This window comes from Podospora pseudocomata, assembly GCF_035222375.1.
Source record: "Podospora pseudocomata strain CBS 415.72m chromosome 1 map unlocalized CBS415.72m_1, whole genome shotgun sequence".
NCBI lineage: Eukaryota > Fungi > Ascomycota > Sordariomycetes > Sordariales > Podosporaceae > Podospora > Podospora pseudocomata.
In genome coordinates this window covers 2,889,433-2,916,788 of record NW_026946363.1, presented here as the reverse complement: position 1 = coordinate 2,916,788, position 27,356 = coordinate 2,889,433, and the positions used below count along the sequence as shown (strand labels likewise).

At 54.0% G+C, this 27,356-nt stretch overlaps 11 protein-coding genes across 11 annotated transcripts; 7 read left to right on the top strand and 4 right to left on the bottom strand.

Moving 5' to 3' along the window:
• Positions 1-253: 253 nt before the first annotated feature.
• QC762_111250 (uncharacterized protein) lies at positions 254-4,522 on the top strand (the record flags this gene model as incomplete). The annotated part of the gene is made up of 1 exon (XM_062885546.1): positions 254-4,522. The coding sequence occupies exon 1, from the start codon at positions 1,646-1,648 to the stop codon at positions 4,520-4,522; it is 2,877 nt and encodes a 958-aa protein (XP_062748519.1). The 5' UTR covers positions 254-1,645.
• Positions 4,523-4,999: 477 nt separating this feature from the next.
• Positions 5,000-7,064, top strand: QC762_111240 (uncharacterized protein; the record flags this gene model as incomplete). The annotated part of the gene is made up of 3 exons (XM_062885545.1): positions 5,000-5,445; positions 5,596-6,702; positions 7,004-7,064. The coding sequence occupies 3 exons, from the start codon at positions 5,000-5,002 to the stop codon at positions 7,062-7,064; spliced, it is 1,614 nt and encodes a 537-aa protein (XP_062748518.1).
• A 283-nt stretch (positions 7,065-7,347) lies between these two features.
• QC762_111230 (uncharacterized protein) lies at positions 7,348-9,329 on the bottom strand (the record flags this gene model as incomplete). Its single annotated transcript, XM_062885544.1, has 2 exons — positions 7,958-9,329; positions 7,348-7,898 (listed from the first exon to the last, which is right to left on the bottom strand). Exons 1-2 carry the CDS (start codon positions 7,968-7,970, stop codon positions 7,348-7,350), a joined length of 564 nt encoding a protein of 187 aa, XP_062748517.1. The 5' UTR covers positions 7,971-9,329.
• TFB3 (TFIIH/NER complex subunit) lies at positions 8,394-9,530 on the top strand (the record flags this gene model as incomplete). The annotated part of the gene is made up of 1 exon (XM_062885543.1): positions 8,394-9,530. The coding sequence occupies one exon, from the start codon at positions 8,394-8,396 to the stop codon at positions 9,528-9,530; it is 1,137 nt and encodes a 378-aa protein (XP_062748516.1).
• Positions 9,531-10,154: 624 nt separating this feature from the next.
• On the bottom strand, positions 10,155-13,848 carry QC762_111210 (uncharacterized protein; the record flags this gene model as incomplete). The annotated part of the gene is made up of 5 exons (XM_062885542.1): positions 13,409-13,848; positions 12,282-13,340; positions 11,956-12,193; positions 11,696-11,886; positions 10,155-11,645 (listed from the first exon to the last, which is right to left on the bottom strand). The coding sequence occupies exons 2-5, from the start codon at positions 12,327-12,329 to the stop codon at positions 10,155-10,157; spliced, it is 1,968 nt and encodes a 655-aa protein (XP_062748515.1). The 5' UTR covers positions 12,330-13,340; positions 13,409-13,848.
• Positions 13,627-16,198, top strand: MSD1 (aspartate--tRNA ligase msd1). Its single transcript, XM_062885541.1, has 3 exons — positions 13,627-13,885; positions 13,942-14,690; positions 14,745-16,198. The coding sequence occupies exons 1-3, from the start codon at positions 13,705-13,707 to the stop codon at positions 15,987-15,989; spliced, it is 2,175 nt and encodes a 724-aa protein (XP_062748514.1). The 5' UTR covers positions 13,627-13,704; the 3' UTR covers positions 15,990-16,198.
• QC762_111180 (uncharacterized protein) lies at positions 15,996-17,864 on the bottom strand. The gene is made up of 4 exons (XM_062885540.1): positions 17,674-17,864; positions 17,273-17,573; positions 16,279-17,217; positions 15,996-16,144 (listed from the first exon to the last, which is right to left on the bottom strand). Exons 2-3 carry the CDS (start codon positions 17,350-17,352, stop codon positions 16,392-16,394), a joined length of 906 nt encoding a protein of 301 aa, XP_062748513.1. The 5' UTR covers positions 17,353-17,573; positions 17,674-17,864; the 3' UTR covers positions 15,996-16,144; positions 16,279-16,391.
• A 701-nt stretch (positions 17,865-18,565) lies between these two features.
• QC762_111175 (uncharacterized protein) lies at positions 18,566-19,798 on the top strand (the record flags this gene model as incomplete). Its single annotated transcript, XM_062885539.1, has 1 exon — positions 18,566-19,798. One exon carries the CDS (start codon positions 18,566-18,568, stop codon positions 19,796-19,798), a length of 1,233 nt encoding a protein of 410 aa, XP_062748512.1.
• Positions 19,799-20,147: 349 nt separating this feature from the next.
• On the bottom strand, positions 20,148-21,530 carry cys12 (Cysteine synthase 2; the record flags this gene model as incomplete). The annotated part of the gene is made up of 1 exon (XM_062885538.1): positions 20,148-21,530. One exon carries the CDS (start codon positions 21,528-21,530, stop codon positions 20,148-20,150), a length of 1,383 nt encoding a protein of 460 aa, XP_062748511.1.
• A 298-nt stretch (positions 21,531-21,828) lies between these two features.
• Positions 21,829-23,730, top strand: QC762_111160 (uncharacterized protein; the record flags this gene model as incomplete). The annotated part of the gene is made up of 3 exons (XM_062885537.1): positions 21,829-22,432; positions 22,491-23,464; positions 23,521-23,730. Exons 1-3 carry the CDS (start codon positions 22,033-22,035, stop codon positions 23,728-23,730), a joined length of 1,584 nt encoding a protein of 527 aa, XP_062748510.1. The 5' UTR covers positions 21,829-22,032.
• Positions 23,731-24,053: 323 nt separating this feature from the next.
• On the top strand, positions 24,054-27,305 carry QC762_111150 (uncharacterized protein; the record flags this gene model as incomplete). The annotated part of the gene is made up of 1 exon (XM_062885536.1): positions 24,054-27,305. One exon carries the CDS (start codon positions 24,054-24,056, stop codon positions 27,303-27,305), a length of 3,252 nt encoding a protein of 1,083 aa, XP_062748509.1.
• Positions 27,306-27,356: the final 51 nt, after the last annotated feature.

Genomic DNA, 27,356 nt, shown 5'->3' with positions numbered 1-27,356 from the left:
CCCTGAGACTCTGCGATTGTATGTACAATTAATGACCCCCTTTTATATATATATGGTTGATAGAGGAAAACGTGGACAAGGGACGTTGCTGGATCTGTGGGGTTTCCGTTCCGTCTTAGCGATGGCACAGAGCAGCAGCTGCGTGCCAAGACCAACTAGCAGACGCCATGTCCCGCATCTGGATCTTTTCTTCTGGACTGTGATGAAGAAGAAGAAGAAGAAGAAGAAGAAGGATCGTTTTTGCGCAGCCGAGGTGATGATGAGCAATCAGATATTCTTCTCACGACAAACCCCGTCTCTCCGTGGCCCCTCTCTTCGTCAATTGCTAGGTAGCTACCGTCCGCTCTGCGTTGGATCGGTTGTGGGCCGAAAACGGTTCATTTCAACGTCGGCTCGCATGACGGAATCCCTCCCAGTGGCACACAGGCCAGGGCCCGAGAGTGCAACCGGGTTTTTTCCAGAGAAAATAAGAATTGCAATTTACGGAGATGGACGGTACGGTGCGCAAACGAGCCAGATCCAGGTTTTCCCCTGCCAATTCCCCACGAGAAGCCAAGTCGAGGCCTTTACATATCAGCGAGGAATTGAAATGACAAATGGGGACTGTACGAAGTAGTCAACAATGGGGGAAGATGAGATGGCATCGCAGGGGCCCTCGATGGCGCCCGTGGGTAGCGTCGGGGTCAGTGTGTGTGCCACGCCGGTGCAGGGCACGCCTGGTCTCCCAGTCAGGAACCAGAAGCACTGAGCAAATGCGCCGCCTGTCAATAGTGCGCGAGTGGAGCGGAACGCAACGCTGAGTTTGCTGTTCTTCCTCTCTCGAAAACCGCCCGGTCGGTGGTCTTCTTTTCTCTTTGTTTTCTCCATCATTATCTCTCCGTTTCTCTTCTTGTCTACCGGAGGACGGTGGTGTTTTCTCTTTGGGTATTTCTCATCATTCAGGCAATTTCCATCCATCCCCACCTGGAAGTTCACGATAACGACAGCAGACACACCCCGTGCTGAGCAAACAGGAAACATTGGACTTTGTTTCAACCCCTGGGCCCCCCCCCTAGAAACGAAGAGCGCGCCTGGATCAGCATCGTGCGACACCCTTCCCCGGACCGAGCCTGGTATCACGAGAAAGCTCTCTGCTGGCGAGTGTTTGACAGTCTGCCCGTGCAGCTCGTCGACGGAATTTGGATCATTCGGCGCTCGCTTCCGTCGCCAGCCTGGTGAGAGTCACCGCCCGACATCCCTCCTCACCGTCTTCCCACCGCCGCTGCGCTCTTGGGGTCCATCCAGAACCAATTATGTTTCATCTCGAAGGATATCCATGACAAGCAATTGTTTACCTGCCTGTATCTGACCCGGCTACCGGTTTCAATCTTTATCAACCGCTGTTCTTTTTTGTTTCTCCATTTCAGACGTGTGGTGGTGTCTCTGTTGCGCTGCCAAAATCCATCGTCGCACCGCGTCCCGCCATCAAACTGCGGGCTCCCGTGGAACAGAACGCACAACATCCGGCCCCACCCGCGAACGAACCACACCGTCCCACCGTTCCTGCCGATCGCCGGGTTGATCGGCAGGCCAATGGTTGCCGAATCTTCGGGCCCGTCGAAGCTGTCAACAACGTATCGAAGCCGTCAGGGTCGGCCACCTAATCATGGCCTTCCCACGCCACCCATCATCGCGGATATCCGATGTGCAGCTACCAATAATGTTAATCGCCGATGACGACGACATCAGGGACATGGGGTCAGATCTCAAGCTGGATTCACGAGGGAGACCCGAGGAAAAGCCGCGGCCGGGACCCCCGGTGCCGTCTTCGTCCGCAGCATCATCAGCACCACAGCATCCGATCCCTTCCATGCAGGATGCCTTTGCCGAGTCTCTGGTCGAGGCCACCGAAGGTGAAAACTCGGGGAAGCCCAAGCTGAGGACTGGCGATGCCAAAGCTCGTCGTGAGGAGCTGCTCGATGGCGAGCACTCTGACCCTCACCCAGCAGCGTTGTGGCGGTTTCGACCTGGGCAACAGGCACACGAGCTTCGGCGGTTGATGGCCCAGATCTCTTTTGGTGTCTATTTACTGCTCAACGGCATGGCCAACAGCCAGATTCTGGTTGTCTCCATCTTGCAAGGGCACATCGACGAGGTGGACGAGTTTCTGGAAACGACACTGGAGGATATGGATCTGGCCATGAAAGACGTGAAGCTCAGGATCGAGCACCTGCGGTTGCCCATGGACAATATTGATGTGTTTGAACGCATGCTGGAGGATCAAAACTACCGGATGACCATTTTGGAGGGCAACGAAAAGATTGAGCACATCCTGGCACGCACTCAGATTGCTCTCAAGCAAACCACGCAAGACCTGGCTGAAGGTCTTGCGGCGACCAGAGATTTTACCATTTATTTGGCCGAGCAGCACCACGGGCCATGGCGACAGGAGCGCCCTGATGTCATTGACATCTTCGATGCTATGAAGGGCAACACAGATGGCTGGTTCAACGCCTTTATGGATTTGCAGCACAAGGGTAGTTCACTGAACGCGTTGGTGGTGAGACTGGCTGGCATGGTCTCAGAGATGGACCGGAGAGCTGGCGAGGTCAGCCGCAGAGTCAGGTCGCAGCAGCTGAGTGCTGCCACTTACACATCTCCGAAGCACAGTCCCAAGCCATCAGATGCATCTGCCACAACTATCACAACGCCCCCGACATCACCACCGAGGAAGATCCCCAACTCGCCTCCCCGGTTGTCTTTACGCCTGAGCACGATCAATGCGCTTACAGCATCTAGACCGTCGTCATTCTTGAACTTTTCGCTACCCGAAGAACCTAAGCCTGCCCCGGAGGAACGGCCGGCCACTCCCCCGCAAGCACCTGTGCCGACCATTCAGGAGGAAACAGAGACCAAAGATACTCCGCTGTCGCCTCCCAAGTCACTACCCCAGTCATCATCACCGCCTCCTCAATCACCCCCGCAACTTTTAACCTCTGCAGTTTATCAGCCACCTACACGAGCACAACCACCGCGACCAAAACCATCACCGCAACCACAAGCACCAGCCGAGTCACCTCCCGAGTCGCCGCCACCGCCTGCTCGAAATCCTCGACGGCTTTCTGAACGACCCAATGTTCTGCTCGAGGCTCCAAAATTGGAAGTGCACAAGGAGGAGGAAAACCGAGCTGAGGAGAGCACTCTGTATCTCTTACAGCCCACAGTCTACACCCCTCAGCCATCACCGCGACCATCACCTCGTCCTTCCCCACGACCATCCCCCCAGCCTTCGCCCAGGATCGTTGCTGAGCGTCCCAAGCCAAGAGAGAATGTCCCTAGTGCCAAGCTCGACTTTCCCTCACCGGCCGACTCGATCCCTAAGCCAGGGACTGCGTCTCCCAAGCCCCGTGAGCAAACCCACAGGCCGCAGACATCCAGGGCCCAGATTGTTGAATCTCCCCGAGCAAGGATCGTGGAGAACCCGAGGCCGAAGGTGGTCGAAATCCCCAAGCCCAAGGTGATTGAAGTGCGAGGCCCAAAGGTGGTCGAGATTGGAGCGAGGAATCGAGCGGCGGCCCCCAAGCGAGATGTTCTCCCCGATTCTAGATATGAGCCGAGGCCATCTTCCACCAGAACCGACTCCTTCCAAACAACCTCTACCAGGAGGACAGATTCTTTCGGGACGGATTCTCTCGGATCCGATTCCATGCGAACGGAATCTCTTCGTGACCCAGGGAACGCACCAGAGGTTGTTCCAGACGCAGATCTTGAGGTGGATATGTACCCCACAAACAACAACCGCACCTCTCTCCGGGATCGCATCTCCCTGAAGATGAACCCCCCAGGGTCCATCCATGTGCCCCCACCTGACACCCACCACCATGCCGTTCAGCAACACCAAAACTACTCAACCTCCGCCCGAGTGGCCTACCACAACCACCTCCAGCAACAAAACAGCTACCAAACCTTCCAAGCCCCAGATTCAGCCTACGGCTCCGGCTCGGACATGGAACGTCCTCCCGTAAACTCCATAACCTCCATCTCCTCCTCCCTAGCCGACTTTTCTCCCCCGCCATCCTTCATCGCCCCTGGCCTCATCCCTTCCCCGCACTCAGACAGGCAGTTTTTCCGTCCCGTCCAAGCGAACCCTTACTCCCCTCTCCAGCAACGCCCACACACCTCCGGTACCGTCGGCGGAGTGCAGCAGTTCAACTTCCCGCACCCGCCGATCCCCTCAAGGAATATCCCATCCGCGATGGGCATGTCAGTGATGAGCAACGGCACAACAATGACGACCGAAACAGCCAACTCGAAGGGGGGAGCGGGGCTGAAGAAGAAGAGGAGCGCGTTTGGGTGGTTGAAGAAGGCGTTCAGTCTGGACGAGGAGGAGAGGGCGGCTTTTGAGCAGAGGAGGCGGGAGCAGATGGGGAACGATCCGTATGCGGGACAGGCGCAGAACAGCCCCAAGTTTTTGGACGGGAGGAGGATTGATAGGCCGGCGAATGGGTATGCGCCCAGTCAGTATAGTAGGCAGGGGTATTAGGAGGCATTAGGGGATGGGGTGGTGTGTATTGATAGAGAGTTTTTGACTTGATCTTTTTTGGATGGGAGAGAAGAAAGGATGGATAAGGAACAAAATCTTTGCATAGGTAGCGAGCGGAGCATATCGGCATACATAGTTTTGCTCTCATGTAACTGTAATTATTAGTTTGGGTTTGGCGGTGGGAATACACTGTGAGTTGAATATTTCACTTTAATTAAATAGTTACCTGGCTGGCTTTACTTGTTCCCAATGCCCGGTCGTCCCAAGTTCCTTCACAGGGGGTCAAACCCCACACACAGTGTTCAACACAGTGTCCACCCCGTCGCAGATTGTCTGAACCGTGTTTTTCGGTAACCTTTCGACGTCAATTCCAAACCCTTCCAAAATTTGCCCCGTTCATTTTCCTCCCAACCTTCAACATGCATAAAATCTGTCGTCAGCCACCCAACACGACGACAACAAACCACGCCGCCCACCATGTCATCCCAACCACCAAAAGACCACCTCACCACCCTCTCCACCCACATAACCACCCTCACCCAAAAAGTCACCCAACTCCGCGCCTCCCTCTCCCACTGGCAGCAATGGTACCTCGAATACTCGTCCCTCAAAGAAGAAATCTCCCTCCTCCCCTCGACCACCCCCACCCCAGTTGAATCCCTCCGCCGCATCCGCCGCGACTTCTCGGGCAAGGTCCTCACCCAAAAGGAAATCAACGAGATAATGGGAAAGACTGATTTTCGAGAGGTGGAGCAAATGCTCAGCTTGTTGACTCACAGGATTGATTACGTAGAGGGAAACATCAATACTGTGGGCAAAATGCTAGAGCAGGAGGAGAATCGGCTGGCGGCGGCGGAGGTGGTGGCGAGCCCGGATGTGCCGAGGGATGAGGAGAGTGGGTTGCCGATTATGGATATTGTTGAGTGGTTGGATGAGGAGGGGAATGTGGTTGATGCGGGGGTGCGGAGTGGGGGTGAGGCGGCGGGGAGGTTGATGGAGGTTTTTGAGAAGGCGGGGGGGATGTTGGCGGAGACGGAGGAGGAGGGGGGGAGGGCGAGGGGAGAGATTGAGAGGGGGGTTGAGGAGGGGAAGGAGAAGAAGGAGCAAGAGGAGAAGAAGGCCACGCCAAAGGCTGTCGAGCGAAAGGGTGAACCGAAGGGGGGTGTGGCCGATGGGGAATCGATGGTCGCCAAAAAGACGGTTACCTTTGCTGAGGGTACGAAGCCTGGACATGCGGAAAGGGAAAAGTTGGAGAAGACATTTGCGCAGCAGCAATTGGAGCACGTCATCAAGATTGCTCAGGAGTCGCAGGCCATGGATATGTCCAAGGCTGTTGTTCCGGAGGATGAGCCGGAGGAGGATGCCAAGCTGCGGCGGGAGATGCTCGAGTATAGCATGTCGGAAATCGGTCCTGTAGTCGCTGAACTCACCTTGGAAGAGGGCGAGTTTAGTGATGACGAGGACTGGGATATGGATGATGAAGAGGAAGACGATGACGAGGACGATTTGGGGAGATCCAAGCACAGCGTTTTGTCTTCTGACTACATCCAACGCATGCAGGAGCTCGAAAAGAAACTCGGAGTGAAATCTGCGTTTAGCGCTCCTGTTCAGCAAGAACGAACGGTACCTGATGAGGGTATGGGGAGGATCTCGGTCGTCAAGGAATCGGCACCCAAGGCAGCGACGAAGACTCCCAAGGAGAAGGCGAAAGCACCCAAGGAGAAGAGCGTCAGCTTTGCGACAGAGCTGGATATTGCTCCTACTACAACCACCACCCGGCCAGATGCATCGGCAGCTCCCAAGATCAATCCCGTCGTCGACATTGTGGAAAAGGTCACAGATTTGACCATGCAAGACGACGAACCAGAGGAACCACCCAAGCGTGTCTCGCGCTTCAAGAAAGAGCGCGCCACCGGTGGCCTCCCACCAGGGCCACACCAGCTGCCTGCAACATTTATCCACAAAGCTGCCGCACCGCCACCCGAGCCGACACCGCCAGAGGATACAACCATTGCTCCCACCGTTGTTGAGAGACCCACCCCCGCTACAGCCGCCGAACCAGATGACATGGACGAGGCGATGTTGTATCAAGCCGCTGCGGTGGAGTATAACCGCATGAGGAACCAGCTGATCCAAAAGCAGGGAGGGTTTATTGAGGACCCGCCGCTGAATGAGGACGGGTTAATTGCGAATAATGACGGGCCGAAGAAGCTGAGCAGGTTTAAGCAGGCGAGGTTGAACAAGATACAGTAATGGTGAGGCCATAGGGTCGATGATTTAGAAATCGAACTATTGAATCTCTTTTTTTTTTCTTTTTTTTTTCTTTTTTTTTTCTTTTTTTTTTTGTTTTTTGTTTTTTTTTTGTTTCCCTGTGATGTGGTGTATCACGGTTTTCCATCCCTTTCTGGCATGACATAACTCTTTGCAGTGACCACCAATCTTCCACGGAACGCTTTCAATCTGACAATTGATGGTTTGCAGCATCTTCAATCTGCTTATCATTACTAGCGATTCCAAGATCAGATCAAGAGGAGCTCTCTGACGCCTTGACCAGTTGCTTCTTTGGTGACTTAAAATCAGCGGTCTTGAGCGATTCGTTTCACTCCTCACATTTTTTTCTCCCCCAATCTTGATCCCATATTGACCGTATTCGAAAACTTTCAGCAGCAGAGGTAAAATATGATCTCCAGCCAGTTTTCATGAATTTTCATGACCCAAATAGAACTCAATTGAACCTCCCACTGTATAAAATTATTTCATAAAATTCGTGATGTCACTCACCCCTTCCAACATTGGTTTTTGGTAACATTAACCCTCCCCCCTTCCTATTGAATCTTGGCATTACTAAAATCCATCTCAGGATGCTGCTCCTGAAACTTTTTGAGAATCTCCATCTTCTTTTGCTCGTCACTCGTCGGCAGCCCTTGCTCTTTCTGCCGCTGGTCATACATCATTTTCTCCACCAGACCCCTCGTCTCCCCGTCCAGGTCTGAGAGTTTGGAGTTATCGGGAACAATCTTTGTGACGTCGATCTTGGGGGCGGTGGTGACAACGTGAGCCCACCACTCTTGCTTGTTGACCTTGTCGAGGAGGATCTCGACTGTTTTGGAGCTGTTGTCTGGGGATGTGGTGATTGTCCAGGTGGAGTCGTCGACGTGAATGGGGTGGGGGAATTGACCTGAGATGATGGGGGTTTGACCTTTTATGCCGGCGGAAATGGTGGTTTTGGTGAGGGAGATGGAGAGGTCGCGGGCCTTGAGGGAGGCGGGGATGGGGAAGGTGAGGGTTAGGTCGGGGAGGGTTTGGGTCCAGGTGTAGGGGAGGGAGGCTTGTTCCGCTTTTTCGCGGGCGAGCGCGGCGGCTTCGGTGGTGGGGTCTAGAGGCGGGGGGGGTTGTTAGATGGGCGGGATGAGGGGGAAGGGGGTTAACACGTACCGGTGTCGGCCATTTTGAAGGGGTTTGACTGTAGTGTTGTTGGTGGTGATAGTTGGGAATGGTGAGAAAAGGGGGTTTGTTGATATGGGAGTTTGGAAACTGACAATAGAAAGCGATGGAACTCTGGCTGGCCGCTGAGCTCATGGTGGGGGCAAAAGGGAGCTCTTTGGAAAGCTTAGGGACCCCGCACTTCCCAGGTGAAAGGTACCCCACATGGCGGGCCCCACATATCCTACAGGGGGGTGGTTCGCGTCAAGTGGTGGCTTACCAACCTCAGCCTTGTATTAATTCCGACTGTAGCCTTTTGCAAACGGTTTCGCGACCACAAACATCCCACTTCACCACCAGCACCACCACTCACCACCACCACAACAACAACTATCTTCCACCGGACATTTCAAACACACCAGACAGAAAAAGAAAAAAGAAAAAAAAAATGCCCCCTCAACGCCCCCCCACCTCAGCCCCCCGCCCCGGAGGCGTCACAGCCGTCTCCTCCCTCGCCCCCGACGGCCTCCCCAAACCCGACAGCGACGACATGTGCCCCGTCTGCAAAACAATCCGCTACCTCAACCGCGACATGGAATTCCTCATCAACCCCGAATGCTACCACTCCATGTGCTCCTCCTGCGTCAACCGCCTCTTCAACGAAGGCCCCCAGCAATGTCCCTACGCCGGCTGCCACCGCACCCTCCGCCGCAAAGGCTTCCGCTCCCCCTTTTTCGGCGACCTTTCGGTAGAACGCGAAGTCGACATCCGGCGCAGAGTAAACCAAGTCTTCAACCAAGTCGAAGACGACTTCAACACGCTCCGTGACTACAACAACTACCTCCAAATGGTCGAAGACCTAACCTTTGACCTCGTCCACGGCGACGAACCCACCAAGCGGAAAGCAGAGGCCCAGCTCCAGCAGTGGGAGGCAGAGCATAAAACTGAGATTGAGAGGAATAGGCGCGTGGGCAAGGAACAGGATGAGCAGTCACGTCGAAGGCTAGCAGCGGAGCAGGCTGCCGCCCGACAGCGCAGACTTGACGCGATAAAGGAGGCGGAAGAGGAAAAGATGGAAAAGATCAAAATCAAGGAAATGGAGATTGATAGTCTGGAACGGGGACAACCCCTCCCGGATCAGCAACGGGTTCAGCTGAAACGGAGGGGGAACAAGGCTGTTGAAGCGGTTACCAACCTCGCCGCTGGGTCATCATCAACAGCGGACGCAGTGGGTAAACTTTCCATCCGGGGGCTCAAAGAAAAGAAGAAGGAGCCGAGGCCGGAGGGGCCGTATGACCCGTTTGGGGGGTTGGATCTCACTCCTAGTCGGTACAAGATTCACGGGGGGCTGTCGCATCCGAATGTGGAAAAGTACAGGTCGGACAAGGCGCATGTGACGGGGGGATATAGCTTCGATGAGTACACCTCTAGGGCCATGTTTGAGGCGTTTGCTGGGTTGGGGGTGTTTATTGAGGACGAGAGAGACGTGGGGGTGGGACTGGTGGCGAGTGAGGTTGTGGGCATGGGGGCTGCGCTGGCTGCTGTTGGGGGGGATGGGCCGGGGTTGAAGATGGAGTTGGATTAGGGGGGGCTATCATTTTATTGGCCATTTGTTTGATATTGGGTGTGATTTATGGGCATAGCGCTGGCGTTCTTGGAGGGAAGGCTTGGTAAGGTTTTAGATATTGGGACAAGATAGGTAGGTACAAAAAGGATATTACGCAGGGAAAGAAGGACATGATCAAAATAGACGACTCCTTGGTCTTATTATCTTGACCCACCGTGACAATGTTGGATATACAACAGCTCAAGGTCTTGTGTTTCAAATGCCAAAAATGATATAAAATTAAAGTATACAATGAATCTTACTACTACCACTCACTACCCCCTCAAAACAACACCCCCTATACCATCTCAACCAACCCCCCACCACACCATGTCTTCCAAAAACAAACAAGCAACAATGGGGGGGGGGGACTAAGGAAGAAACCCCCACCCCAACCCCAAAAAAAGTGTCAACAGCCTATTTCACAAACGCCGCGCTTGAATGCTTCTTTGCCAAACGAATGTTATCTGTGCTCTCGCTGGATGAATCCCAGCACCGCCGCTCCTCCTAGCAAAAAAAGTAAACCTTTCTGCAGCCCCAAACCTCCCCCCATATTCTCTGGCCTCCCTAACAAGTTTATATCACACACAAACCACCCCTCCCTCACTGCTGCTGCCACGGCGTCTGAGCCGCCGGCCTAGGAAACACAGGCACAGTCTCAACTTGATCCAACCCACCCCCAATAGCCTGCTGGTTATGCTGCCACCCCAGTCCCGTCTGATGATTCACAAAGGCTCCCTGCCTAAACGGATTCGTCCCCGTCGGCTGGGACAATATTCCCCCTGCAGTGACAGGTCGCTGTTGCTGCTGAGTAGGCTGCGCTTGCTGAGCCTGTCCAAAGTTCTTGGCGAACGGGTTCGTGCCCGTCGGCATGGGCTGCATTTGTTGTTGAGTGGGCTGCTGTGGCGCCTGGGATTGGAAAGGTGAGTTGGACGTTGGTGCAGCAAATGGCTGTGTCCCTTGCGGTGAGGAGCGAGCAAAGGGGTTGGTAGACTGGCTTGTCATGGGGCGTTGCTGAGGAGAAGCGACCTCCTGAACAGGTTGCTGCTGCGCAAAGGGTGAGCCTGTTTGTTGTTGGTTCATGAGCATGGACTGGCGGAAAGGGTTGGTGTTTTGTTGAGGCGCCTGAAGGCCTCCTTGGAAAGTGGGCGCGCCTGTCTGGAAATTCGCGACGGTATCCTGCTGTATCGGGGCGAGAGAACCAGGCTGGAAGCCAACCTGGGGTTGCGGAGAGAACCCGCCGAAGCCGACGCCAGTAAAGGCCTGCTGTACTGGCTGCGCAGTTTGCTGTGGCGAAAATGCTGGCTGCCCCTGCTGTTGGAAGGGAACACCCGTCTGGAACTGGTGAACAGGAGAGGCGACAAATCCGTTCTGGGGAAATTGCTGTTGCTGCTGAAGAGGTTGTTGAGGTTGGAATGGGGCAGGGCCCCAAGGAGACATGCCCATCTGCATCTGCGTTTGTTGTTGTTGTTGTTGTTGTTGTTGTTGTTGTTGTAACTGAGGTTGTGCCTGTGCCTGCTGCGTCTGGCCTTGGACAGCCAGTGTCGTCTGGTTTTGTTCAATGGACTCAAAGAAGTCGATCAGATTGACGTCGGGTCCCTTTGCTGGTGCCGCAGCCTGAGAAGTCTGGGCTGGCTGAGAAGCAGGTGCGCTTGTGCTGGATGATGCTTTGGTCTCAAAGGCATCAAATTTGGGCAACTTCGAAGCTCCTGATGACCCGCCCTTGGATGACTTTTTGGCCTCAAGCTCAGCCAGGTACTGCCTCCGGTGAATCTCAAAATCGGGATCCTTCAGATACTCCTCGAGCTGGCGCCCGAGATTAACAGGGGCGTGCTTCAGCTTAGGAACCTCCACCCTGGTGTGATGCTCATACTGTCTGGCCGTGCTGAGATACTGTACAACGTAGTCAGTCTGCCTGGTAAATGTCCGGTAGATATCCATAGCTCTTTCGGCATCAGTCTTGGACAGCTCGAAGAAGTGACCGAGGATGTTGATCAGTCCCTGGTTCAGGGCTTGGAAAAGAGCCAGCAAGTCCAGGACAAGGAGCCGAAACACAGTGATGGTGATTTCATTTTCAGGCTCATTCTCCATCACCTATTGTGTGTCAGCATACAGTCGAGGGATGTTTTAGGCGATAAACTCACGTCGCATTTCAGCAAGGCCGTGAGTTGGTGCTGAACAATTTCCGTCTCCCGAAGCAAACCCTTGTCGATGGACAGTTTCTCCAGCCTCGAATCCTTTGACCGCACCCAGTCGACCTTTGTTTCTCGATACGCTCGCGCTCTTTCTGCAAGATAACTGTGGTAATGTCGTATGTTTCGCCCCTGAGTTTGCGCTGTATACGAAGAGACTGTCAGTGACCCGTCGGTATCTCGAGTGAATTGGGGAGGCCGGGGCTACCTACCATCAGAAAACATGCTGATAGCAATCATGTTCCGGTGTTTCGCAAGATACGCCAGGGTGACATCTGCCGAGCCCTCGCGGATCATGAGGTGGACAGTGATCAAACTCTTGAAGACGACGGTCCATGTTGAGTCGCGCAACCGGTGGTGGAGCGCCCGGAATACCTCGCCCACGCCCGCCTCGCCCGAATGTGTCGCAACTAGAATGTGCTCGATGTATTTTGTTTTCGGAGGCGCGGCCTGTGAGCGATACAGTTGGTCAGGCCCGGACAACGATAAAAACAAGCCGACAATTCTCGCGGGCGCAAGGGGGGGGAAGTCTACGGACCTTGATCTTGGTCGCGCCCTTGACGGACTTTTCAAAGGAGCTCGCCATGGCTGCTGGAGATGGGGATGTTGTCGAGCTGGCACGGGGCTACGCTGCTGCAAAAAGCACCCTCCAAGCTCACTGTGTTGATGGCGTGTGATGGCTCGCGACAGGGACTTGGAGCGGGTGTCCAGTGATAGCGGAGATGGCCTGGGGGATGATGGTGAGATGGGGCAGGTCGGGCAGCGGACAGTCAACGGTTCCTAGGCGGCGAGGTGAGGTGACCTAAGCGTGCATTAGGGGCCGCAAGACGGGCAAGCTGGGAACGGTCTGCGGGCGAAGTTGATAGGTTGATAGGTTGATACTCTCTGCAATGCAGGACAGCAATTGTAACTGGGAAACCCACGTCAAAAGGAACCTGCCGTGCTGCCGTGCTGCCGTGTGGATGGGCAGTCGGGTAGGCGGGTCTCTCCCAGTGACATGGGTCAACGGGACGGAAATCGAGGGGCCGCCTTTGCGGGTTCCCGCTTGATTTCATGTATCCGAGACATGTGCATTATATTTGTGTTCATTCATCCAAACGTGATATTGTTGACAGGTAAACTAGTGCTACAGGCGTATCCGAACATGAAGACGATGTGGAACACTTGTCCCAGTCAACATTCTCAAGATACGGTTCCGCTCGTGTCCGCGACCAACCTACTCGCAAAAAACTTGTCGCCGAGGGCATCATCTCCAAACATCAAGTGACAGTACACCACCAGGCAGAGTCTCCAAGCACCTTAACTTGGTGACTGGCCCCGTCGTGAATGCAACCCTATGCCCATCGAGGATGCCTTCAGCGATACAAAAGGTCGCAAAAACGACCAGACACAAAGCCCCAGAGTCAAACCCTTCTCATTCAGTGTAATCAGAGATGCCGTTATTGCGTCCGATAAGTAACAAGGTCGGTGTGCCGAACGCTTATTTCATAATTCCAACTCCATCTCCCAACCAAACCACCTAAGCCCCGTGAGGGGGGAGTTTGGAAGTTTGAAGAAGCGGAAGCTTTATCATGTGGAACACGCTGGCTTTCATCATCTGGAGAAACAACTGTTAGCTGGTGATCTTTGCGGTAAAAATTGGTGGTGATGGTGGGTGCTACTCACTTTGTATTGAATGAGAGGGTCATGAAGAAGAAAAGAGGAAAATTCCAAAATGGATTGAGCCGCAAAACTTTTGTAGGTCGCAGCCAGCTCTGCCAGAGGGGCCCACCACAGAGTGCTCGGGCCAAACATCAGCCGAGCAAGAGTGGGGCCTGCCGTTGCCTGCCGTTGCCTGCCGGCTGTCGGCAGGCTCGCAGCTCTGAAGCTCCCCCCATGAGACTGCTGCCAGTGAATTTGGTAGTGAATTGGCCCAAGTTCTGGTGTGCACAAGTTGCAATTTTCGACTTTCGATACAGAGCATGGCCCTCTCACGGCCTTCCATGAGGCGTCTCACCAGCTTGAGACCCTCAAATCTCAGACCGTGCACCAGTTTTCTCCAGCCTCGACTCATCCGCCGGCCATCAGGTGTCTTGTGGGTACCTCAACGGTTCACTCATAGTGATATCACACAGCAGCTTCGGGAAGAATGGTCGAGCTATAGTATGGAGAGATATCTGTTCCAGCATTCATAGTTCCTCGGCTGATGTAGAATAAAGATCACTTTCCCCAGGCGTCCAGTGCCAACCAGTTTGTGAATGGCCAGACAGTCACAGTACATGGCTTTCTCTCCCAGAGAAGGATATCGTCCAAGAAGCTCATCTTTGCCAATGTGCAAGTCGACAATGGGCCGTCTATCCAGGTTGTATCCCACTCCGAGCCCGGTGATGAATCCAACCCTCCTCCCGGACACGAGGCCCATCTCGCTCTTAGGGCTCTGCCTCTCCACAGTCCAGTCGCAGTGACCGGAACTGTCGTATCTCAAAAAGGTGACCGAGACTTGTCTGCCTCCTCTCAAAGAGATGTTCCTGGCTCGTTTCCCAAAGGCGTCACACATCTCGAGATTTCTCTGCAGAATATTCAGCCTCTTAATGCTTTCCCCAAGGATATCATCGTGTCCAAGGGGGTGCAGTTCCCGCCCTCGGCCCGACACCTTCAGATCCGCTTCGATGAGGCTCTCCAGGCTCGTATTCGTGCACGCCCAAAGATCGGCCATGAACTTCGCAAGTCCCTCACCGATCTTAACTTTACCGAGGTGGAAACACCAATCCTCTTCAAGTCTACGCCTGAGGGGGCTCGCGAGTTCTTGGTTCCAACACGACGGGCTGGTTTAGCATACGCCCTTCCCCAGAGCCCTCAGCAGTACAAGCAGATTCTCATGTCCAGCGGTATCCGTGGGTACTACCAGTTTGCGAGATGCTTCCGTGACGAAGATCTCAGAGCCGACAGACAGCCCGAGTTTACCCAGGTGAATTCCGCAGACTTGACTTAACCACAACACCATCTAATGCCCCCTTGACAGTTGGATCTCGAAATGTCCTTCGCCACCGGCCAAGACGTCATGCGCACAGTCGAGTCCATCATGAAAGACCTCATGAAGTCCCTCAACTCCCAATTCGAACTCGTCCAATCCGACACCAACGAGCGCTACCCCGTCCCCAGACGCACCCCCCCCTCCTCCGACCCATCCTCCAACCCCTGGCCTGTATCAGACAAACCCTTCCCCCGAATCACCTACGAAGAAGCCATGTCCCGCTTCGGCGTCGACAAGCCCGACACCCGCATCCCCTTTGAAATAAACCCCAACGTCCCCCTCCCCGAATCCTTCACCTCCATGATCTCCCCCCTCCCCTCCCCCACAATCGACACCTTCCTCTTCACCCCGACCACCACCACCACCACCACCACCTCCCCCTCCATCCGGGACACAACAACCTTCATCCACACCTTCCTCTCCACCCTCCCCCCCGCCCTCTTCTCCCTCAACCCCAACGGCCAACCCGCCGCCCTAATAATCGACACCTCCAAACCCCTAATGGGTCTCTCCCCCCTCTCCCACTCCGGCTTCGAAACAATAACCAACCTCTACCCCTTCCTCACCTCAGGCGACGTCATCTTTTTCCAAGCCCGACCTCCCACCCCCTTTTCCGGTGGTTCCACTGCCCTAGGCCAAATCCGCACCCTTTTATACTCCTCCGCCGTCACCTCTGGCTTCCTCCCCCCCTCTCATCAGTTTAACTTCCTCTGGGTCCAAAACTTCCCCATGTTCACACCCAACACCGAAACCGACCCGGGCCAAGGAGGCCAATCAGGCTTCAGCGCAACACACCACCCCTTCACTGCCCCCCTAACCGACGCAGACGTCGAGCTGATGGTTACCAACCCCCTAGCCGCAAGGGCAGACCACTACGACCTCGTCCTCAACGGGGTTGAGCTAGGTGGTGGGTCGAGAAGGATCCACACGGCGAAAATGCAGGAGTATGTCTTTAGGGAGATTCTCAAAATGTCCGACAAGGGTGTCAAGCAATTCTCTCATCTACTCGAAGCGTTAAGAGCGGGGTGTCCGCCACACGCAGGGTTCGCGTTGGGGTTTGATCGGCTCTGTGCGGTGCTCACAGGGACAGACTCAGTAAGGGATGTGATTGCTTTTCCAAAGAGTATGAAAGGGGAGGATTTGACGGTCAGGTCGCCGGGCAAGATTACTAGTGAGGAGTTGAGGACGTATCATTTGGCTTTTAGACCCAAGGAGGAGAAGAAGAAGGAATGAGAAAAGGTATTGGATAAGGTGGAAACAGATGTAAGATATCTTGTACACTCCAATTATAGAAGAATTCTTTCACCACTGTTGGATACAGATGAGAAAGGATTCGAAACACAAAAGTGTTACTACCCTACTCTTCACCACCAAACTACTTTACGAGTCTATAAAATCCCCACCAATTATTACTCCAATCTAAACCCAATCTTATTTCCCGCTTTATATCACCAACATTCTGTACAGTTGGGATCACGGAGAAAAAATATCCAGCACAGAAAAAAGCGAAGGACACACATACGTGCCTACTTCCTCCACCAACCCCCCTCCCAACGAAAGAGAGAGAGAAGCCACCACCTAGGGGTATCGAAGCTCCTCTTCTTCCCCTTGACAGAACGACCCCTGTCCCAGAGCTTACAACATCCCAAAAACAACCCCCGCCACCCCAACAACGACCCCCACCGCCCTCCCCCCCAACACCCCAGCCGCCCCCTCATTAACCTGCACCATCTGCGTACCATGCGCAGCAGAAGCCGTGGGCTGCACCCCAGAAGGGCTAGCAACACCCCCCTGGTAATACTCAGACTGATAACCACTAGCCACGCCATGCGCAGAAGCAACATCCCCCTCCCAGTCCCCATCACCATACCCGGCAGTAGCAGTAGCAGCAACACCATTCGCAGAAGCAACCGCCTCACTAGCCAGACCATGAGCAGAAGCAGCAACATAATCCCCATAACCAGCCCAGCTCGAGGCATGAGCCTGCCAGTCAGGCGCACCACGCTGCCAGCCCTGCTGAGCCTGGTTGGCGTCCTTGTAAGCACCGTCGTTGGCAGCAGAGGCATAACCTGCAGCAGCCCCAGAGTAATACGAATGGTAAACCCCATTGTTGTCATCCCACCGGTCAGGTTCATCATTGTACTGCTGGCCCTGGTCCATATCGTCGCCACGCTTGTTGTTGTAGCCGTTGTTGCGGAACCCGGGAAAGAAGGGAGGGAAGCGCGAGTTAAAGTCATTGGTAACCCTGTCGACGTGCTCCTGGGCGGCCTGGGCAGCGGCGAGACCTTGCTGGCGGCCGATTTCGAACCCGGCGTCTGGACGGATGCCGCCGAAGAACTGGCGCTTCGAAACAACAGGGGAGGGGGTGATCATGGCCTCGGGGGCGGCGTTGAACTTGGCCGCTGCCTCGCTTGCCTTGGGGAGTGCGAATGCTTTGGCGTCTTCCCAGCTGTCGCGCTTGCTGAGGGGGTGGGTCAGTATGTGGCGGTTGTTGTGGTGATTGTAAGTGAGCTTACCCCATGTCGTGTCCAGCCAGAACACTGGCCGACGTCAGGCTGACCTGGGCGATGATGGCGGAGATCTTTCTGATATGCATATCGAAGATGGAAGCTAATGAGCGTGTTTTCTTGTCTTTAGGGAACGAAGGCGGATGGAAGCCGGTGGATGAGTTGAGAGGGTGCTGCTGATTGAGAGGGTGTCAACTGTCACTTTATACATCAACGGGCTACGGGGTTGCAACGTTTTTGCCTCATCATAATCATGGTCTTCACCGTCTTTGGTCAACGATGATCAAGACCGATTCAGGGGAATAGCACGCTTCTCAAATCATGTTAGTATGTGAACGGCGGGGGCTGAATCGTTGGGTCAGAGTCCAGGGCTGAACGGGTCTGGGACGGTGAAAGGTGGGTGAGCTCACAGTCGAGAGCATCGATGATCTGGGCATCTGGTATGACTCAAAAACTGGTCTAACTGGGTTGAACGAGGAGTCCGTCCCTAATCATCACCAACAGGGCGATACAACAGCTCGTATTGAAAGAATGGCCACATGCCAGAATATGAAACGGAGCTCTCAAAAGGGATGTCCGTCAAGATGATAGTTGACAAGTGTCTTTGCAAGATGAATAAGTGTTACTAGAGTGCAGGTGTCATCATGAACGTCTGTCTATAGATCTGCATACGGACCGCTCCTGCCTCAATTAGAACCGCCCAGGACCGCTATCCTTTCTCCACATGCCTTGTGAAGGGGCAAGACATGTTTGGCAAGAGCGAACGGCTTGGCATGAGTCCCTGAGCCTACATAGTCCACACCGGCGAGGATTCTTCCCCAGTGATCTGTCACATCTATCAGTCAAGAGTTGAGCCATTTTCTTCACCTTATTCTGGCGCCAGGACCAGAAATAAATTTGACTTTTGTCCGGCAACCATTTCAGAATCTTGCTCGCTTGGTAATCACCTCGATTCAGTGCCCTCGCCCTTCCGACCCAAGGTTGTGGTCGCCTGGCAACGGGACGACTGTTGGGGACGTTGGGATGACCGTTGAATCGTTATCAAAAGGTCACGACAACCGTTAGCTCTGGAGATGTCATGCTCGCGACACGGTGAAGGCGGCTTTGCCGTTACTGGCGTTGACAACGGAGATGGAGGTTGAGTAGCCGTTGAATATAGGTGTCCAAACGCCCGGAGATGACATTCAGATGTTAAAACAGAACATTCCCAGAGCAGAGATCAAATATGTCAGTATAATACACCTCCAGCAGCTTTCAAACCACCAGCCCACCCCGACTCACCACACCACCCATCCCCCAACCATGCGCACCCAAACCCTCCTCACCCTCCTCCTCCCCCTCCCCATCCTCGCCACCCCCATCGCTCTCTCCCCCTCCTTAACCGCCTCCCGAGCCATCTCAAACTACCACTCCCAAAACCTTCCCCCCGACCCCGCCTTTGATTCCGAAATCCAATCCCTCCTCACAAAAATAAAAGTCTTGGAGGACAAGAACATGGAAGACCCAAACCTAGACGCCCTCATCGACCGGCTCATCGACCGCCTAGCCGAGCGGGCAGCCAACAGCAAGAACAGCGGCCAGAAGAAGAATGACAACCAGAAACCGCAAAATATCATTTGTATCGGGATTAGTGTTTGTGATCCGATCACGGTTGATAAGAGTGATCATAGTGTGCATAGGCAGGGGAAGAAAAAGGAGGAGGAGAAGGAGGAGAGGGAGGAGGAGGAGGAGGGAGTAAAAAAGGGGAAGGGGTGGAAATGGGGCGAGAAGGAGTGGAAGTGGAAAGGTGGGAAGGAGGAAGCAAAGAAGTGGAGGTGGGGAGGGAAGGAGAGGAAGAAGAAGCCTGAGGGGAAAAAGAAGAAGGAGGAGGAGCAGGAAGAGGAAGAGGAGGAAGGGGGGGCGAGGCGTCAGGGGAGGCCGACGTTTTCTGGGTATTGGCCTAGACCGAATTACGGGTCTCAGAGGTATGAGGAGGGGGAGTATCGTGGACGTCAGGGGCAGCAGGGGCAACAGGGACAGCAGGGACAGCAGGGACAGCAGGGACAGCAGCACCAACCTCAACGTCCTCACCGCGAAGCTCAATATGCACAACCTCGTCCTGATTACCACCGCCGCCCTCAGCAACAGCAGCAGCAGCAGCAGCAGCAATCTGATCGTCCTAGAGTACAACCCGGCTTCCTACCCAGCGGTGCGCTTCCTGGTGGATATGGCAATAACCGCGGAGGAAATCGCGGTGGAGACAACGGCTACCACTTTGGTGAGAAAGGTTACAACAGCAACGGTCGCCATGGTTATGGCCAGCAGCGGTATGACGACGACCGTAGTGGCAACGGGCGGCATCATCGTGAGGGATTCAACAATGGCAGCCGTCATGGTGGAGATTATCAGCAGGCGCAAAGAAACAACGCTCATCACAGGGAGTCCAATCACGGAAGGAAACAGCATGATAACGAACCTTTCCACGTGTGGGTGGATCATGAGGGAAGACATCGTCAAAGTGGTTATAGGGATCACAAGGGGAACTATATTGAGTGAAAATAAATGGGGGGCAAAAATGCATTTTTGGGTGGTGTCGTCCTTGTACAATGTTGGGTGGCATGATTCTGTAGATTATTGTGGATTATTTTAAGAATATATATTGAAAAATAGGAAGGAATAATATAATGGTTAATGTCGAAGAGAAAGCCGGGAGTATCACTGATGATATTTGTGATGAGGCTGAGAGTTTGAGAACTAATGCCTAGCCAATGACTGAAGAACAAGAGTCGTAATTTTTTACTCATCTTTCTGTTCACAGTCAACGTTGTGCCACATATACACACACAATGAACAAGGGGTATCATCATTCTCACATCTGCATCCCTCACATACACCCATTTTCTACTTACTGCCTCCCCTTCCCCAACCCCAAAACCTCAACAATGTCACCCTCCCCCTCCCCCCCCCTCTCCTCATCCTCCCCATTAACCTCCAACCCCAACTCCCCCACGCTCTTCCAAAACTTGCTCAAATGCCTACTCCCACTATCACACAAAATAGTCACAACCTGACTCCCCTTCGGCATCTTCAGCGCCGTCATCACCGCCGCAACACAGTTGACCGCGCTCGAACTCCCGACAAAAATCCCATCATGTTCTACCAACCACCTCGCCATTTTAAGAGCTTGAATATCCGTCACCCTTACGGCGTCGTCGATGAGCGACCTGGCAGACTCAAAGTTTTCGGTAATCCTGTTAATCCCAATCCCCTCCACCATGGTATCAACCTGCTGTCTTCTCCTTGTCCCTTCCTTCTCCGTGGGCGAGTACATCACCCCATGTCTGATCTTATTGTACAACCCACTCCCTTGAGGATCCGCAAGCACAACCTTGAGGTTCGTCAGCTTCCTCTCTTCCTTTAAATACTTCGTCACCCCCGAAATGGTCCCCCCCGTTCCAGCACCAGCAACAAACGCATCAATAAGCCCGCCCGTCTGCTCGTAGATTTCCGGGCCCGTGGTCTTCATGTGGGCCGTGTAGTTAGCCAACGACTCAAACTGATCGGCAAAAAACCCGCGGCTTTCCGTGTCAGTCCGCAGCGTGTGTTCCTTTGCTCTCTGGCGGGCGAGGTTGACAAAGTGTTTTGGGTCCGTGATGGGCGCAGGAGTGACACGTTCCACCGTAGCTCCCAAGTGGTGGAGGAGCTCGGATTTCTCAATCGCCACATCGGAGGGCATGCAGATGTGGCATTTGTACCCTTTCGCTCTGGCCAGGACGGCGAGGGAGATACCGGTTGATCCTACTGTGCCTTCGTAGATGGTGTCACCTCTGTTGGGGACCAAAAGGCCTTGCTGCTCAGCGACTTCGATCATGTTTAAGGCTACACGGTCCTTGGGGGAGTTCCCCGCGCCGTTGAGGAACTCTGCTTTGGCGAGGATGACGCACCCGGTTGCTTCGGAGAGGGAGCGGATTTTGACCAGGGGGGTGTTGCCTATCGTGCCGGCTATGCCGTCGACTATGCCGAGGCCGCGGTCGATGGTGGTGAAGGTGGATTCCCGGTCTTCGAGGGAGACGGGGCCGCTGAAGAGGAAGGAGTCTCGTCGGGAGGAGACGGTGGAGGAGCGGGCGAGCGAGTTGCGGGCATGGCGGTTGCGTTTGAGACGTTGCTGGTAGCGGTTTTCGAGTTCGGGGTAGAGGTCTTTGAAGCCGAGGGTGACGAAGATGCCGGTTATGAAGGCTACTGTCAGGGCGGCGGTGCCGTAGGCTTTTGGGTGGTCGCTTAGAGACATTTTGACTTGGGGTATCTATCTCATTGCTTCATGAGAGGGTCATGAAATGATGAGGAGTAGGAAGCAGATTATAAAGACATCCTCGAAGAGCAAACACGAGAAACCAGGAGCTCAAGGGCTTCAGGAACCAAAATGAAAAGAAGCTCCAGAGCTAATTGCAAATGTTACCGTGAAAAGAGAAAAATAGAGTTGATGTCATTGAGAGCTTTCAAGCTTCGTCGCCAAGAAGCCAATTCTCAACCCTGGTCCAACGTTCCAATGTCGTGAGATTCAGTGGGGGCCGCTTTTTTAAACCCCGCCAGATCCAGGCCGTTGAAGGCCGAAGACCCCTGCTGATGATGGGAGCTCGGGCCAACGCAAAAAGTTGACCCCCGAAAATGGGAACTGCGCGGGTGCTGCTTGTCAAAGGAGGGATGGAGTTCAATGTCCAGGACAGCTCGCCAAACCCCTCGACGACACCACCGACGCCACAACCAGACCTCTAGGGGTCGACTCCGGAACAATGGACTCGCCTGCAGTTACTCACTTGTTTAGACAGCTATTTAGACATCACCCTGCCTGCCAATCGCGAAGGAACTTGGCGACCCTGGCCACAGCTCTGCGGAATGTGAGACGTCAACGGCTTCAAGCTCAGGAGCTTCAACAACATTACCAACATTGCCGTGCGCCACGGCAACAACAACAACATCAACAACAACACCGAAACTATGTCGCTCGCGGTAGAGGAGGAGAATCGTCAAAGAATCCACACAATGAAAGTAACTGGCAACAACGGAGCGAGGTGTTTCAGGAGGACATGTCCAAGGAGTTCGAGAGCTACCCTCTGGTCACTGCCGATGAGCTCCGAAGCAGAAAGGAACGGCCACGCCGGGTAAAGATGCTGATGCGGGACTTTGTTGAAGGTTGGTTCTATTGGGAAAGTACCTACATCTGTTTGTGCACAGCTGACATATCCTCCAGACAGTCTGTACAACCCCAACTACGGTTACTTCTCCAAACAAGTTGTCATCTTCTCCCCCGGCGAACCCTTCAACTTCCCCTCCCTCCACGACGAAATCGATTTCCAAACTATTCTTTCGAAACGCTACGTCGAATTCGAAGACGCCCTCGACGCCGTCTCTCCAACCGATACACGCCAGCTGTGGTATACCCCTACCGAACTCTTCCGCCCTTACTATGGTGAAGCGATCGCCCGGTACCTGATCGCAAACTACAAACTCACCACCTTTCCCTACCATGATTTGATCATCTACGAAATGGGTGCCGGTCGTGGTACCCTGATGCTCAACATCCTAGACTACATTCGCGATGTGGACCCGGCCGTCTATGCTCGCACTCAGTATAAAATCATTGAAATTTCCACCCAGCTCGCCACGATTCAAAACAACCACCTCTTGAAAAACAGCCACGCTCGTGGACACGCCCAAAAAGTCGAAATCATTAACCAGTCCATCTTTGACTGGAAGACCAAAGTGCCGTCGCCATGTTTCTTCCTCGCCTTTGAAGTGTTTGACAACTTTGCGCATGATGTTGTCCGGTATGACATGGCCACCGAAGCTCCCCTTCAAGGAACCGTCTTGATCGATGGGAAGGGAGACTACTACGAGTTCTACAGTCGCAACTTGGACCCAGTCACGGCCCGCTTCTTCCGCGTGAGGGATGTGGCTACGGACGGGAGGTACAAGGTGCCGTACCCCACAAGCAGGTTTGGCAAGTGGCTGTCTCAGCAGAGGCCCTTGCCTGGGAACTTGAGCGAGCAGGAGTACGTCCCGACGAGGTTGATGCAGTTTTTTGACGTGTTGGGGAAGTATTTCCCTGCGCATCGGCTGCTGACGAGTGATTTCCACTGGTTGCCGGGGGCGATCAAGGGGTTGAATGCGCCGATTGTGCAGACGAGGTATCAGAGGAGGCCGGTGCCGGTTTCGACGCCTTTGGTGAGTGATGTGCTGTTCAGTTTGACGACAGGCAAAACATACTGATGCGTTTCTAGGTTCATCAAGGGTACTTTGACATCATGTTTCCTACTGACTTTCAGACGTCGGAAGCGATGTACCAGGCTATTACGGGCAAACTGACGCGGTCGTTGTCTCACGAGGAGTTCATGCGCAGGTGGGCGTATTTGGAGGAGACGGAGACGAAGAGTGGGGAGAATCCGCTGTTGACGTGGTATAAGAATGCTACTGTGATGTTTACTGTATAAAAAGTCTTGTATGAATAGCAAAAAGGGGGGCCGTGCTGGATTAAGCTCAGCGCGCACTGACCATTACTTGCCCCACGCGTTGCTCGGTTAACAATCAATTCCCAATTGATTTCCGCTGAGCAGTATGTCACTTTCAAGGTTTCGAGGAGCAATTAACTGAAGTTTAAATTTCGCGACCAACGACTCGACGGGTGGCTGCAGCACACGAGACGTCCCCTTCTCGGATATGACAACCTAAGATTCGTGACTACCAATCGGCCAATTCCACTCTGCGACACCACCACACTCGACCCCAGCGTCCACCACGATATGCGACTACCACGATGGAGTGCCCCCCTCCGAGTAAGCGCCCCCGCCTTTCGTTGAACAACAACCCCCTAGAAGTAGAGGAGGATCCACTAGAAGACGAACTCTTGTCGCTGCCGTCAGAAGTCAACGCGAGACGGGATCCGAATGCGAGGCTGGAACGGTCGAGACAGCGGGCGGTGATCAAGCTCAAGACGGCGTTTGAGAGCATCTTTGAGAGGTACGGGAGGGATTTTGAGGGGGTGGGGGACGAGGTTGATTTGAGGACTGGGAGGATAGTGGTTAATAATGGGCATATTGAAGGGATGAGGGGGAGTGACCTTTTGGTTGGCGAGAGTGAGGATGAGGGGGATGGGGAGGGGGAGAATGGGGGGGGCAATGAGGGGAAGGAATATAATGAGGAGGAGAGGTTTCTTCAGGATGTGGGAGATGCTCAAGGACTGAGTAGGTTGGGGCAGGATGTAATGCTGCCACAGATGATGGGGATGAATATGGGAAGGGGGGTGATGCTTCCACAGATGATGGGGCAGTCGGAATTGGCGATGGGGGTTGGATTTGGGGGGTGGCCTGGGATGATGGGACAGATGGCGTTGTCGAATATGGGATTTGAGGGGCAGATGGGGCCGGGTGTGATGTTTTCTGGACAGATGGGGGAGGGTATGATGTTTCCGGGACAGATGGAAGGGTTTAGTGGGTGGCCGGCGGGATATGGACCGCCGATCGATCTACAGACCAGCGATCCGACTTGGCAGGCGCCGGCGCTGCCGCCTTCGTTTATGTACCGGCCTGCAGCGATGACGGATGCGCCTCAGGTGAAGAAGAAACGGATTTCACTTGCTGCGCCGAGGGATGAGCAGGGCGATAATGAGGACGATGTTTTGCTGGGGGTTTTTACGAAGGATAAGGGTATGGAGACGACGGAGACGCCGATAAAGCAGAAGTTGCTGTTGCCGAAGCCGCCGCCTGATACGGGGCCGAAAAAGAAGAAGAAGGGACCTGGAAAAAGAAAGTCCAAGGTTGGATCGGATACGCCCAAAGAATCAGCGCATAAAGATGCGGAAAAGGATGTGGTGAAAGTGCCTTCGCCGCCACGGGACGGTGTTGCGATGGCTGAGGCGGAGAGTACTCCTTCGAAGACGGACGGAGTTCAGCCAGATGTTGAGATTGTGACGGCCGACATCAGTTCTCCAACAACTGAACCGGAACTTACTGCAACGCTTGTAGAAACCGAGAGCCCGAAGACTCCAGAAGAGAAGCCTACGGTGATGGCTGTTCGGTCACGACCACCACCAGTTCAAGATTCAGTACCTGCCGCGGATCCAGATGTCTATATCTACGTGTCTGATTCAGAGCACAAGTCCGCTAGAAAACCGCGAAATCAGAGTCTGCGGGTGGAGATTGTGGCCAAAACTCCACTGGACATCTCCTCGTTCAGGGCTGTTACGCCTGAGCAAAGCGAGGGTGACCATCCTATTCCACAGGAAAAGGATGGGGAGGAAAATGTTCCACCAGCAACAATGATACCTCTGGCGCCCGAGGAGAAAGAAACAAACCACTCAACCAGACCCCCGGTTGCTGAAAGTGAAATAGAAGCCAATGGCCAGCCGGAGCCGCCAGGAGAACTGTTTACTCGGCATGTAGTGGATGCAGAATACGACCTGTCTGACGAAGATCAGCCCATGCAGAAGACGCAACGGCAGCCACGAAAGCAGGCAGGAGCAAGCCGCAAAAAGGACGAAAGTCTGTTACGGAAAACTCTACGCAAGCCACTTGGCATCGTGGCTTCTGACACAAATACGTCGGACAAGCCACACGATGTGCCGATGCCTGACGATGGAAATCTTAATCCAAAAGATTCGAGCCTGGAGAATCAGGCTAACCGTGAAGATGAACGCGTCGCGGTAGAGTTGAAAGAATCGTCACCGCAATCAGCACCACCCATTATTAATACAGAATCATCAATACCAGACATTATGGTTCGGCCGCCCCAAATAACAGAAGTTATCTACACAATCGGCAGCGAGGAGACGCCATGGCCAAACAGACGCAAAGGGAGACCATCCTTCAGGGGTAGAGACCCGCGAGGCGAAATTCCAGACTCTGATCCCATCGGCGGTTTCTCGACCCAGGAAGATCTCGACGACGATGTGAGGCCACCATCGCCAAGTCTGTCGTTTAATGGAGACGAAGAGACAACGCTGGAAATACCAGATTCTTATATTGAACCGTCAAGTGAGATGGGTATTGTGGAGGAAGAAACCCCGCGAAATCACACGGTTCCGTCGCCAACTCTGTCATCCTGCGCTCCCGATGCTGAGATGCTGGGACCGATCGCTTCTCTATCTTTACAGCCTCAAGATACTGAGATGTTGGACTTTGCCCCCATTGCATCTTCTCCGGGGCCAGCCGAAATATCAGACCCTGTCCCGGCTCTGTCGTCCCAGTCTCAGGACGGGGCCGTCACGGACACGACATCGTCACCACTGCCAGGCACCCCCCACGACAATATTAACAATATGACGCTAGAAAGCATCGCCATTACATCTTCACCATTGATATTCAAACCAGCCCAACGGAAAGGGGATTTTCACCTCAGGCCTTCCACGCCCTTGTATCTTACAACACCACCGAGGAGACCGCGTGGCCGGCCCCCAAAGGCAAAACCAACACCACCCACCATACCAGCAACCACACCATTATCCACCATATCAAACACACCAACCGCCGCCGAACCAACCAAAACCCCAGCCCCAAAACCACCGCCCACCACCGTCAAGCCAACAACAACACCAACCGCCACCAAACCGACCAAAACGCCCACATCAAAACGACCAGCACCCTCGACTAAACCAACCAAGGACCCCACCTTAAAAGCACCCCCCATTTCATCCTCAATTACCCCCACCGCCAAAAGGAAACGTCGCTCGGGGGTGCTGTCTCTGCTCTCCGACTCGGAAGACGACGAGTTAGCTGTCTTGTCGCCGTCTGTTTCGTCGGTGACGCCCATTATGAGGTCTTCTCCTGCTTCGAACCATGTGAGGTTGTTTTCGAGGGTGAGTGGTACGCCGAGGGGGACATACTTGGTCAAAAAGCCCGAGGGCTCGGCAAGGAAGGGGGATAAAAAGGAGAGTTTTATGGCGAGAGTTGCTGTTAAGAGGCAGGTGAAGAGGGTGAAAGGGGGGGGTGAGGATAAGGGAAAGGGGGGGAGGTGTGAAGGGGGGTGTGGGAAGGTTTTTTGCTTTGGGTGTGTGAGGAGGGGGGAATCATAATGGGGGGGAGGTGGATGCGGGGGGCGGGGTGATTAGTGGGATGGGAGGAGG

What these genes read in the sequence shown, in the direction of transcription:
- MSD1 (XM_062885541.1), top strand. Translation starts at nt 13,705, where the DNA reads ATGGCCCTCTCACGGCCTTCCATGAGGCGTCTCACCAGCTTGAGACCC. An exon ending in GGAAGAATGGTCGAGCTATA is followed by an intron (nt 13,886 to 13,941) that starts GTATGGAGAGAT and finishes TGTAGAATAAAG; the next exon opens with ATCACTTTCCCCAGGCGTCC. An exon ending in GACAGCCCGAGTTTACCCAG is followed by an intron (nt 14,691 to 14,744) that starts GTGAATTCCGCA and finishes CCCCCTTGACAG; the next exon opens with TTGGATCTCGAAATGTCCTT.
- QC762_111180 (XM_062885540.1), bottom strand. Translation starts at nt 17,352, where the DNA reads ATGCATATCAGAAAGATCTCCGCCATCATCGCCCAGGTCAGCCTGACG. An exon ending in CTGGCTGGACACGACATGGG is followed by an intron (nt 17,218 to 17,272) that starts GTAAGCTCACTT and finishes CCACCCCCTCAG; the next exon opens with CAAGCGCGACAGCTGGGAAG.